This window comes from Copadichromis virginalis, linkage group LG7, assembly GCF_057382275.1.
Source record: "Copadichromis virginalis isolate Kocher_CV1m ecotype Utaka linkage group LG7, C_Virginalis_male_GT1.1, whole genome shotgun sequence".
NCBI classification, from domain to species: domain Eukaryota; kingdom Metazoa; phylum Chordata; class Actinopteri; order Cichliformes; family Cichlidae; genus Copadichromis; species Copadichromis virginalis.
In genome coordinates this window covers 13,104,093-13,117,285 of record NC_140624.1, presented here as the reverse complement: position 1 = coordinate 13,117,285, position 13,193 = coordinate 13,104,093, and the positions used below count along the sequence as shown (strand labels likewise).

General features: G+C 41.3%; 1 protein-coding gene across 6 annotated transcripts; it reads left to right on the top strand.

The window, feature by feature from the left end:
- The first annotated feature begins 19 nt into the window (after positions 1–19).
- Positions 20–11,291, top strand: tpm1 (tropomyosin 1 (alpha)). 6 transcript variants are annotated; one of them, XM_085461839.1, is made up of 10 exons: positions 28–286; positions 675–800; positions 4,478–4,611; positions 4,868–4,985; positions 5,296–5,366; positions 6,101–6,176; positions 6,374–6,436; positions 6,547–6,616; positions 7,240–7,318; positions 8,322–8,626. In XM_085461839.1, exons 1-10 carry the CDS (start codon positions 173–175, stop codon positions 8,323–8,325), a joined length of 855 nt encoding a protein of 284 aa, XP_085317965.1. In that variant the 5' UTR covers positions 28–172; the 3' UTR covers positions 8,326–8,626. The 6 variants fall into 6 exon arrangements, with proteins under 6 accessions (XP_085317968.1, XP_085317967.1, XP_085317965.1 ...); XM_085461836.1 differs by lacking the exon at positions 675–800 and adding an exon at positions 978–1,103 and having other exon boundaries at positions 33–286; XM_085461842.1 differs by lacking the exons at positions 7,240–7,318; positions 8,322–8,626 and adding an exon at positions 10,231–11,291 and having other exon boundaries at positions 20–286.
- The last annotated feature ends 1,902 nt before the right edge of the window (positions 11,292–13,193 follow it).

The window sequence follows — 13,193 nt, the reverse complement described above, 5'->3', positions numbered from 1 at the left end:
ACTCCCCCACCACCACCACCTTGAAAGTACATATTTGACAGTGCAAAGTCAGGCAGAGCCTGCACTCCAGCTTAGCGTTCAGTTAGGCACAGACGCCCCAGCCCCTCTCCCACTCTATCCTTGGTTTTCCGTTGGACGTTTTGTCGGTGCCGCCGAACAACACTAAGCAGCCATGGATGCCATTAAGAAGAAGATGCAGATGCTCAAGCTCGACAAGGAGAATGCCTTGGACAGAGCTGAGCAGGCCGAGTCAGACAAGAAAGCAGCAGAGGACAGAAGCAAACAGGTCGGCTGTTTTTTTTTTTTTTTTGTCCTTCTTCCTTTTGTGGGAAAACCCGAAAGATGCAGTAAAAATGCAGGAATACCAGTTTAAATGGACCGCCTCCTTAAAACGGATTAATTATTTTCATGGATAATCCCAGTTAAGGATTAAAATTAAGAATAATCCATCCTTTAAACATTTTTTTGCATTTTTAATGTCATTTTTGAAGAATGATAAAAAAGAAATCATCCTCTCCACTGTTTTAGCAACTGTTGATGTAATCCATAAACCATATAACCCAGAAATCATTTTTGATTAAGTCAATTTAAGAGAAATGTCACTTGATCGTTGAAAACTGCATGTTTCTGTTATATTCTGTTTAACTGTATAATTTGTTCATATGCATGTGAAGTTAGAGGACGATATAAGAGAGATGGAAAAGAAATTGCGTATAACTGAGGACGAAAGAGATAAAGTGCTCGAGGAGTTCCAAACAGCTGAAGAAAAGCTGCTGACTGCTGAGGAGGTCGCCACCAAGGTATCTGATCCTGAAGTGCATGGGCTTCCCTAACTTTTCTCCTGTCTCTTTCTTTTCCGTGTGCTGTCCCCTGTCTCTCTCTCTTCTCTGTGTGTATGCGCTTTTGCGCCTGTGCGCGCTCACGCAACTCCGACCCTCCGCTGATCACCCCTGAAACTGTCCTGCACTGAAACTCAGCTTGAGGACGATTTGGTAGCTCTGCAGAAGAAACTGAAGGGAACTGAGGATGAGTTGGACAAGTACTCCGAGGCTCTTAAAGATGCCCAGGAGAAACTTGAGCTGGCTGAGAAGAAAGCCACCGATGTAAGTAAGGAAGGGATTTACAATGGCACCATTCCTACACGCTACCCCACATCTTCATTCTGCCACCTCTAAGGGAAGCGACAGTTCACCACCACTGCTCCAATCTGTGGATGGGTTTTTCCCCAAAGCTGATACACTACAAACTTTTATTTATTTGTTTGTTTGTTTGTTTTTAATCAACCATTTAGACCCGTAGTTGGAACTGTCGTTTCTTGAATTGTCACACGCACAATCACAGTCCAAAGAAAGTCGGTTTAATTGTTCAAATATAGCACTTTCAAAACATCTATTTTTAAACTCAGTTCATCCTCCCCTGGAGCCTCGTCGGTATTTCTGTACAAATTTGTAACAATCTCTCGTGTTTATGGACCGTGATCTCCGCCTTTTAGGTCTTTTCAGAGCGATAAGTCATGCAGACTGAACTCACAGCCTTCCCAAAAAGCTCAAGCGCCTAGATAAATATAGCCCACTGCTATATATGGTCAAGATAGAGCTCACATCTGCGTGCTGCGCTCTTTGCTGACCAAAGGAAAAAACGGTTCCCTATCAAAAAGTCTTGGGCAGCACACAAATTAAAAAGGAAAAAAGAAAGGAAAAGAAAGCTGCAGCATTTTTTTTTCTCGATTGAATAAAAAGTTCTTTAAAAAAGAAGAAGAAAACTTTGTTTTGTTGCCCCACTGTTTTATCCCCTTGGTAATAAATGCGTGACAAAAAGAAATAAATAAATAAAATAAATTATGTAAAGAATTTAGATTTTGTCATCTTAATGGCCTCATAAAGTTAGGTTTTTACGACAGGGGTCCCTCGAATGACAAGAGGTGACGGCCAACATCAAGTTCGGCAGATAGAGACGTTTGCTTATAAAACTCAATCAGACGAATCCGGTTGCAGAGGGGAAACAAGCTGTAATAATCTTTTAATTGGATCTCAAAGTAGGGGGTAGGTGGGTGGTTAGGCCAAAGTGGGTCAAAAGTCAATTGAGTAATTGAGTCTTCTCAGCTCGTATTTGATTGGACATTTCATTCCCTATAGAAAGCGTATTGTGGTGCCCCCCCACCCCCCACCCCACCCCAAAAGAAAAAGATATTTACCAGATAGTTTGTGGGTTGTTCGAGCAACTTTAACTACTACTTGTGTTTTATGGACTTGTTTTTCCCTTACATATTTTAGGATTGGTTGTTCCGTGATATTTGCAAAGTTTCAACGGCAGCCTGTAATTACTGTAGCCAGTGAAGACTTATTGAATGTCCTGCACTCTCCAAAACATTTCACTGCCACGTATGTACTGCTCGCGGCTGACCCGCAGAGGGGGCTGTAGCACAGTGTACGCTACGAGTACGCTCCGTTGTGTGTGGGTCTGGGTGTGTTCACGTCATTAAACAGCATTGGTATTTTGTATCTTTTACATTTTATTACATTTTATTATTTTATAGTGGCAGTGCAGCATGTTATCGCGGTCTAAAGTTTTGTACAACCCCGCAGGATACCGGTTATTTTTTCATGCTTCGTTTGAAATCACCGTACTTCCTGGTAAATACATTCACTGCACAGTGCGTCTCCAGAAGGCTTGCGCACTCTTTCGCCTCTCTTCACGCAGCCCTCTGCACAACCAAGGACGTCACCTCGTTCCTGGTGAAATTCTCGGAAACTGTGCTGCAGCGCAAAAGTGTAGTCCTGTTTTTTATATTATATATCTAAGTATATACAACGGTACATAAACAATGGCAGGAGTGACATCGCTGGATGCAGTGAAACGAAAGATCAAATCCTTACAAGAGCAGGCAGACGGTGCTGAAGACAGAGCCGAGAGATTACAGAAGGAGTTGCTTGCGCACAGGAAAGCCAGGGAACAAGTAAGCATGTTTACCGCGCTTAGAGCCTACCTGCGAGCGCACAATTGCCTCCTTTTTGTCTCTCTCTCTCTGTATCATTTCCTGTGCACTTGTGTAGAGTTCATGTAGGGCCATAGTTTGAATTGATACACAGTGAGATAGCGGGATTGCTCTTGACCCACCCCAGTGCTGGAAGCTGAGCTTTTACTTGGCTCTCCGTGTGCCACCGCAAGTCTCAGATGAAGCTTTGATAGCCCGCTGCTCCTGGATAAGCGCCTCTAATTGGCAACGTTAGGCCGCTGATGCCCTGTTGGCTCAGCAGCAACTGTGGCACTTTGTGTCATTGTATTGTCTCATCTCCTTAAACGAGTTCACTTGCATTTCCTTTACCGGTAAACCTGACTGTTTATATATATATATATATACATATACACATATATTGCGATCCTTTAATTCATTGCTCCAGCCCAACCAGGAGCAGGCCACACATTTGAATAAAGTATTTTCAGCAACCAGGAAACTACCACTGTGGCAACATTTGAAGGTGCCAGTGTGCTCTGTCAGCTTATGCTCTTTGACTTGCCCTTATAAGGACAATATAGTTTCACAGCAACGAGCAACAGAACATAGCGGTAGTTATCTATACGGGAAATAAATCTTAGTGCACAGGCTCGCAGCAGTCAGAGTTAATCTCAGGCTTAGTGTAACAGCTTGTAATTAATGTTGACAAACTGTAATGTATTAGAAATAGTAGTGACCACTAATGGGTTTATAGGTCATTAGAAACTTCCTCATCGTGCTTTAAAAACATCCAGTGCATTCTGGCCCAGCGCTGCACACTTTAACCTAAGGCTGCAGGGGAAAGCTTCTGAAAAGACTTTTGCCTCGTGTGCAGGCTTCTGCCGAATATCCGCTTTTCAGTGACACCAGTGCAGGTCTTGATCCCTGCTGAGCAGTGTCAGAAAGCAGAAGTAGCTACACGTTTGAATAATCATAAAAAGACCCACCTTTTTTTTCAATGTGTGCTCGTGTATATCAGCTTTTCTGCAAAGATACCACCTCATTTAACACAGATTCCATAGCTTACACTGATGACCAGATAAATTACACTTAAATGTTTCAAACCCCAGGGAGCCTACTTTGTAGCTGTACAATGCAAGCAGTCATTTTCAGAATTCATTAATTGTGCCAGGCCCTTTTGACTTGAGCCTTGTTAATGTCCTCTCAGGGGAGCTCAGTAATGAGGCGCGGCATTCAGCCTTATGTTAGTTTGGGGAAATTATCATTATACATAGTCAATGAGGAGTAGGCCTGGTGGGAGGGCTTTTCCCAACAGGTGGCTCACAGATAACACTTCAGAACAACCACGATTACACTCTCTCAGTGGGCATAAAAACAATGGTGGCGACACCTACTCTAATAAACAAATACATTCACCGGTTGCTTTCTTTGGACCGACTTTCTTGTTGTGCTATATGTGACTGATTTGTTGAGCATACCCGCAAAAACAATCTCCCGACATGATGTTTCTTCTTTCCTTAGGCTGAGGGAGAGGTCGCTTCCCTTAACAGACGTATCCAGCTGGTTGAGGAGGAGTTGGATCGTGCTCAGGAGCGTCTGGCTACTGCTCTGACCAAGCTGGAGGAGGCTGAGAAGGCTGCTGATGAGAGTGAGAGGTGAGTTTTGTGAGGCAGCTCAGGCTCAGACAGGGAGGTAAACAGGCCATGTGAACATGTTTCCACTCCTTTGTAGAAGTGCCTCTGCTCTTTTTTAATATCGGAAAACATTTAGGTATTCACCTTAGGAGCACATTAAAGATTTACTTGCCAGCACTACTATTTAACCACATATGGGTCCTCAGGGAAAACTGCAGGAAGTCTGTCAGGTCTCACCACTTAATTCTTAACATTCTTTGACTGTTCCCGCACACAGAGGCATGAAGGTCATTGAGAACAGGGCCATGAAGGACGAGGAGAAGATGGAGCTGCAGGAGATCCAGCTGAAAGAGGCCAAACACATCGCTGAGGAGGCTGACCGCAAATATGAGGAGGCGAGTTTTTTTTAAGCATTTAGCTTTGAAATTGATAGCTCTGCAACAGACGTTAATTCAGTTATAACAACCCTGAGCTCTTCATTCTGTTAAACTTGTTTTTACCCAGTTATAACACTTGAATTTTCACTGGAAAGTTTATAATATGTCCTGTATCCTTTAAACCTTGTTTATAATTCACCAGAATCGGAGTTGCAAGAATAATCGTAAGCGGGTGAAACACTCTGGGCTGGATGTAACCCAGTGCTAACTTTCTCACAGTCATTTCATGGTTCTTTTTTCTAAAAACGTTGTTGTGCTACACCAAAAGGTTGCCCGTAAACTGGTCATCATTGAGGGTGATCTGGAGCGTACAGAGGAGCGCGCTGAGCTGTCAGAAGGGTAAGTCCTTTTGCCTTTTTTTTCACACACAAAATCTTTGCTTAAACTTGCACGTATGCTGGAATTGAAATACTCAGGAAGCTTCGAGCGCTAACACTTAAAAGTCTAGTAGTTGTTTCCATTTGAACAGTGTGCCCTGTGTTCTTACTGTATGTGCTGATTATTTGCATGCCCCTCGTGGTTTGAATGGTTTTGGCTTGCACATGCGCGCCACACCCACTAACAGGCGTGCTCGAAGAGTGGAGGATGAGCTAAGGGTTTTGGAGCAAAGCATGAAATCACTAGACTCCACAGTCATACAGGTACTGCAAACAGAAAGCATAACACACTTGTATCTCTGAGTGGCTCTTCTCACTGCTTTGCTTGCTGTGCTTGCTCCTCTCCTTCATTGTGCTCTTTAATTCCAAGTGCAATTAGACTGTTTCATGCCTAACATGGCAGGGGCTGTGCAAGAATAACACCACAGAAAAGTACGATATTTCAATCCAAACAGATAAAAAACACACTGCTACTGTGTTTTCTCACATTCCTGCTCTGTTAAGGCACTTTTGAGGTACTTGGCGTTCCCTCCTTGTTAAAACCCTGTAGTTTTTATTTATTATTTTGTTTCCTCTCCCCCTCCTTTCTTCTTTTTCCCTCCACCTTTTTATTTGTGTCTACCTTCGGATCTGTCCATCGTCGTCTCCCTCCTTTTTCCTACTCGTCCTTGGCAACTTTATCCCCTAAAACACCAGCAAATGCTCTGAGCTTGAGGAAGAGTTGAAAACTGTGACCAACAACCTGAAGTCACTGGAGGCACAGGCTGAGAAGGTACGTGCCATCCTTCCGGGCGACTGCATGCTGTCAAACCCTTGCAGCTCCCCTGCAGACTTGATGGATGGGGCGCAGAAGAGCCTCTTCACTTCTGTTTTTTTTTTTTAAACTCATTTCTATAAATGCAGTGAAAGTATTTATCTCAACGCACATGTTTGCGATTCCTTATAGCTGTTGTTGCTTTTGACCCACAGTACTCACAGAAGGAGGACAAGTATGAGGAGGAGATCAAGGTCCTCACTGACAAGCTGAAGGAGGTACAGTTTCACAATGCCCCATCTGGTGTTTTAGACTCACACCAGGATAATTTACACAAGTTTCCACATCAAGTGTTGGACTGACTTCTGAATCTGTCTCTGTAATGCAGGCTGAGACTCGTGCTGAGTTCGCTGAGAGATCAGTAGCCAAGCTTGAGAAGACCATTGATGACCTGGAAGGTATGCTTTTTGGGGTTTTTTGTTTGCTTGCTTTTCTGCCTCCAAACTCAGAATGCTACTATGATTATTTTTCCAATGTTTATTGTATCATTGGAAGTGTTTTGGGTAAGTGTTTCAAAAAATCTCCTAGGTCCCTTTTTCACATTTCTTTTTGAACTCTATCCTGTTTCATCTTCTCTTTTTTTTTCAGACAGCATCTTATTTCTATTTTGGTACTTCTTATTCTTTCACTATTACATTTAGTTGGTTGCTTTTTTCAGTTCCAGTTAGGAATGGGTGGTTTTAAAGTTAAGCAGCGATATCAGGCTTAGGTGTTGATTTAGTCTTATAAGCACCACATTGCAGTAAAATACAGCCCATTTCTCAATGGTGCTGAAGAATCTAACCTTAGATCTGCTGCACATCCACTCTGTCTTTCTGGTGTAACTTTGTTTCCTTTTTTCCCCCCTCGTTTTTCTGTCCTCTCTCCATGTTTTTTTTTCCTTCCCTGTCCTGCAAATGGTCTGGATGCTTCACCTTCCACCTCCTTGTGTCATGTTCCTCCTCCACCTTTTGCTTTCAATCACCGCCCTACCTCCCGCCCCACCCCCAACATGAACCTTTCACTCCTGGCCCACCAATAGATGAGTTGTATGCCCAGAAACTGAAGTACAAGGCCATCAGCGAGGAGCTGGACCACGCCCTCAACGACATGACTTCCATGTAATTTTTCTACTTGCCGTACCTGCTTGTTTCCACCATCATGCCCCCTCTCTCGCCTCTGGCCTGCACCTGTGTTACCTACATATCAAATGTCTCACCTCTTTTGTCTCCCTCATTTATTATTTTACATGCTCACTAGAACTAAACATCTCATCTATACTAAAATTCCTTTTTTATATATAGTCTTATATATAAAGTTTCAAGTCTTAAAACAGAAATTTGTTCCCTCTGTACTTGAGCTGCTCCTGTAATAGATAATCCTGTCTTTAATTGTGTCCTTATGATGATACTGTATGCCTTTTGTGTCAGTATCTTTGACATTTGAGAGTACAGAAAAAAACGAATGAAGTCAGTTCATGCATGAGCAGAACGCAGCATGATAATATTTAGATTCTTTTATGAGTTTATGTTCAAATGCCCATTGTAATATCGTTGGACATTTTCACTTCTTAAGCAATGCATGCAAGCTGTTGATTGACAAAAACTGCAATAATGATTTTTTTTTTCACTGAAACTGGTTTACATGCTGATCCTCATGGTTACATGTAGTGTCCCCATTTCTACTAATATGGTCTACTTCCGTTGAGAAGAAAGGCCCACACATGTGTTTGTGATAGCCTCCTTTGCTATGTCAATATACCAGGTGAGGAGAAGAGGCCATAGCGTAGCACCAGTGTGGCTGAGCCCACAGTTTTTCCTAAGTAAAATTCCCAGTGTGTAAAGATGAGAGCCACAACTGTCTGTCAGTTGAGCGCTGCACCTCGTGATGTAGCAGGAAGGTGTTGATGTAATCACAGGAAGGACTTGCCCCAACCCTTCAGTGTGTGTGTGTGTTTGCAAGTGTTTTCCAATACACAGGATGCATTTATACTGTGCATTGTGGTTTTTGTGGTGCCCTTCCGTGACTCCCGTGTGTCTGGTGTATTTTGGTTGGCATTTTACATTTCCGTAGGTCCCCCTCCTGCTCCCCCCAGGTTCACTCTACTTCTTCTCTTCCACACAGATAAATTGTTTACACCTCATCAAAGACGCCTCCTGCCGGCTGAGCAGCATCTGTCTGCTCTCTCCAGCCTTTTCTCCATTTCCCCCCCCCTTCCCTCTCTGTCTTTGCTTCCCTTTCCCCCTCATGTCTTCATGTCAACATTACTTGCATCCCATCACTTGTACAGAATCCTAGAATCTTTCTGCGTTGTGTAAAAAAAATAAACGTCCTTCCTTCTATGTAAAGCTGTATCTCTTTTCTCTGTCCTTTTTATTTTTCATTCATATTTATTTTTCACTGGCTCTAATAAAACCAGGAAGCCTTGATTTTAAGTTATGCTATTGAATCATTTTCTCTTTTTTTTTCTTTTCTTGCATCTCAACAAACCACTAGGTCCTCACTCTTCCTTGGTGTAGTTTTATGGATTTCAGTCGATGCTCATTTTCTTCTTCGTCCAAAGTTTTTCTTTTCTGTGAAGCTGATATAATAGGAATATCACAGCAATACTGAAAGCACAGAAACCTCCAGCATCTGTAGATACTTGACTGAAATCTGAGTCTAGTTGACTGATGCATGCAAGCACTTTTGAACATGTAGTATTGTGATGGGAGTAATTGGCAGGAAGGATGTTTGAGCTGGTGGTAATTGGTGTTGGGCTGTTATCAGCAAGACTGTGGCAACGTAGAGTAATGGTTGGCGTGCAGAACAGTATGTAAGAGTTGTGGAACCTCATCTGACGATGAAATATTGGATGAAACTGACTGACATCAGTGATTATGACAAACAGGCTTTGTATGATATATGGTATCTTGTCATATATTTAAATAAATACACCATGACACATTCAGACTCTTTGTATTAAAGTCATTGCCATAAATTGTGAGAGATCAAGATTAGCAGGAGTGAGCATGAAACCAAATTTGGCCTAAAGACTGGCTGAGGTTTAGCAGCCACATTAAAGATACTTACAGGAAACTGAGTGAATAATCAAGACAGAGTAGTGACTGAATTCATGATTTATTTTTCTGTTTCTTCATTTTTCAACTTAAATGGTTCCATTTTAGGATTTAGATCTTTGGCTCTTTTTTTGTCACAATGCTCTATCTTCTGTTTCTTATTCTATGCACAGCCCTGGCTTGCCTCTTGCAGACAAAAAGAAAAAGCAGGAACCATCAAAATACTTTATTTTGTAATATCATCTATTATTATGGCTATTTAGACCTTTTACAAAGATTAAACCAATCTCTCGGTGCTCCTTTCTAGAGAAGGTAGATGTCAAAGGGTATTCCACTTTCTCTTTTCCTGTTTTCCTCTGATTTCCTATTCTCTCTGTTTTTTCAACTTGCTTTCTGACTGCAAAGATCGCCTCTACCATCAACTTGAGAAAAACCGCCTTCTCTCTAATGAACTTCGCGTGGCCTTGAATGAGGACTAACTTGTTCATGCGTTTGTTCCGTTCACTGCGGTTTTGCTTTCGGTGTGCGTATGACAATCGGATCCAGCGTAAGCTCCAAAGCTCTTCCGTTTGCATTGCCCGAGTACGATGCCTGTGCTGCTCGATGTGTCTGTGTCGCTGCTGGTGGAAGTGTATTTGAAACCGTAAAAATCAGGGATTATCTTTACATATAATTTTCTAACCTTTAGTTTGGCATTAATAAACTGTTATAACCAACACTATAATAATCTACCTGTATACTGTTGCTGTGTGTTCTGTGTCAGTTGCAGTGTATTTGTAATCTGCATGACTGCTTGCTATTCTGTGTGTTTCTGTTTGCTGTCAGTGCTGTGCAGGTCGGGTTAAAAAGCACTCAGATTTACCAACTGACCTGAACAATGTAGCCAGCTTGATTATTAATACAAGCTAACCAGCTGACTCACTTGTGTGTGCTTGTGTGACATTAAAATGTTTTCATTTTGATTGTTCTAACAGAGAAAGTATCACAAGCTAAAGAAGAGAACCTCGAAATGCACCAGATGCTGGACCAGACTCTAATGGAACTGAATAATTTGTGAAAGCACGGTCTGACCCCTCCCCTTGCCCCTCACACACACATACACTGTGGTTTTGGCTTTATGTATTTGCACCTTGCTTACTGTAAACCCCTTCTTCTCGTACCTTGCCAATGGTGGAGAACAAACAGCCAGATGCTATTCTTATTGCATCGTTCTGCCTTCAGCAGAACTCAAAGGGGAAGTAACGCTTAACCATTCCCTCTCATGAAGCCTAAACTGAGAAACACGGTTGTTTTCGCAAGCCAGTTTTTATCTTTGCCTTTTGCAATCCTTGATTTTTTTTTTGACAAGTCATCTGGTGAAATGACCATTGACCAAGTACCATTGGTTACAAGATTGTTTTCTACAACTGCATTTAAGCTGATCTGGTACGTAGCATTCTGCCTTGATCATGCACATACCAAAGGACAAAGTGGAGAAATTTTGCACTTAGTAAAACCTCAGCATTATTCATACAACAAACTATGTTAAAAAAGAGTCATTGCACCCCAGTGAATATACACATGAAAGTCATCACAAGTGTATGTATACCCTGACAGTCACTGTCAGTATGTATACTGGTGCTACTGTAATGTTAAAGAAATGGCACAAGACTTCAGCCCTTTTTGTTGTTGTTGTTTAAAACCAAGGTTCAAAATTGTTTCATTTTGTCTGTATAGTATGATTTTTGGTGTACCGGTAGTGCTTTGTTCTAGCATTGTTTTAATGTAGACGTCTCAAGTGTCATCATATCTAAAATGTAAAAAATATAAATATAAATAAAAGCATGTTTTGAAAGTTTTGTAACTTTGTTTGTGGTACATACGTAGACTTTTTGTTTTGTTCGTCAGAGGTGACCTGTAGTTGAATGAAGCTTGATTGCAGTGCAAAAGAAAAGAGAAAGCTTATTTAATAGATTTTATTTTATCTTTCCATATGTAAAATGTATTACATTTTTCAAATAGCTAAAAATTAAATAAATCTATTAATTTTGCAGCATTTTCAAAACTTCTCTCTCTTGTTTCTTTTCCTTGGGCCTCAGTTTGACTGCCATCTGTTCAAAAGCATTGTAATGTGTTTCTTTGGTTCACTCCAGCTCACCCAAAACAGCTACTATATTTGTTCAGTTCAGTCATTTACCCTCTGAAATCTTCTAAATAATTGATCCAACAAACTATAATAATTTTACAATAAAACATCAGATATACACTCACTGGACACTTTATAGGTACACTGTGCTAGTACTGGGTTGGATACTCTTTTGCCTTAATTCTTCATGGCATAGACTCAACAAGATGCTGGAAACAGCATTTGTTGTCGGTTAAGAGATTTTGGTCCATGATCCCATGATAGCATCACACAGTTGTTGTAGATTTATTGGCTGCACATCCATTATGAGAATCTGCCATCCCAAGGGTGCTCTATTGGACTGAGATCTGGTGACTGTGAATGCCATTTGAGTACATTATCATGTTCAAGAAACCAGTTTGAGAGGATTTGAATATTGTGACAAGGAGCTTTGTCCTCCTGGAACCAGTCATCAGAAGATGAGTACACTGTGGTCATAAATGGAGGGACATGGTCGGCAACAATATTGCGGCATTTAAATGATGCTCAGTTGATATTAAGGAGCCCATAGTGTACCAAGAAAATATTCCCCACACCATTACACCAACAACCCAAGACTGAACTGCTGATACAAGGAAGGATAGAATCATGCTTTCCTGTTATTGTTCTATTACAGCAGAAATCAAGACCAGGTAATATTTTTCCAATCTTCTATTGTCCAGTTTTGGTGAGACTGACGGAAGTGGCATCCAATCTGGTCTTCTGCTGCTGTAGCCCATCTGCTTCGAGATTCAGCGTGATGTATATTCAGAGATACTCGTCTGCATACCTTGGCTGTAACAATTAGTTATTTGAATTACTGTTGGCTTCCTATCAGCTCAAAGTAGCCAGGCCATTGGCCTCTGACCTCTGACATAAACAAAGGCATTTTCACTCAGAGAACTGCAGCTTACTGGATCTTTTCTCATTTTTGGCCCATTTTCGGAAAGCCCTAGAGATAGTTGTGTGGGAAAACCCCAGTAGTTTGGTAGTTTTGGAAATATTCAGACTAGCACATCTGGCACCAACAACCATGCCACGTTCAAAGTCACTTAAATCACTGTGAAACCCATTCTGATGTTTGATATTAACTTAAGCAGGCAGCCTTTTCATCATATCTGTATGTCTAAATGCAGTAAATTGCTGCTATGTGACTTAACTTTTGGTGTTAAGCAGTTGAACATAAGTACCTAACAAAGTGGCTGGTGAGTGTACTATATAGTATGCGAAGTACTTCACTTTACTTGATAGATATCAGTGAAGTTAAAGTTGAAAAATAAAATTAACTTTCACGTACTATATGCACATACAGTACAATTAATATATTAGTCACTAGTTTATGTTGGCACAGAACACTGTGCTTGCAGCAGTTAAATAACTGGCAAGCCCACTGACATTCCTTTGCTGCTACAGCAGTGGAAAGATAAGGGTCTGTGTGTGGGTGAGAGAGAAAGAGAGCCAGAGTTTATTCTCAATGCGGTTGCACAAACCTGAAGTTTGGTCTCTAGCTTGTGTATGTAGGCCTATTGTGGTTATATGGGTTGGCATTCTTAGACACTGCAGATGGAATGCTCCCCACTGTCTGTTCATGTGTGTCTGTGTTTTTTTAAGCAAATGCATTTGTATATTAATGAAATGCATATTAAGAACGATGACTTCACTTCATCTAAATATCAAATTATGTTAAACAAATTATGTTTAGAAAGCACTGTTCAGCATCAGCTTTTCAAAACTGCCAAACCAATATTAGCTGGTTAGCCCAATCCCCAAAATCAAAACGGGGTACTGAATACC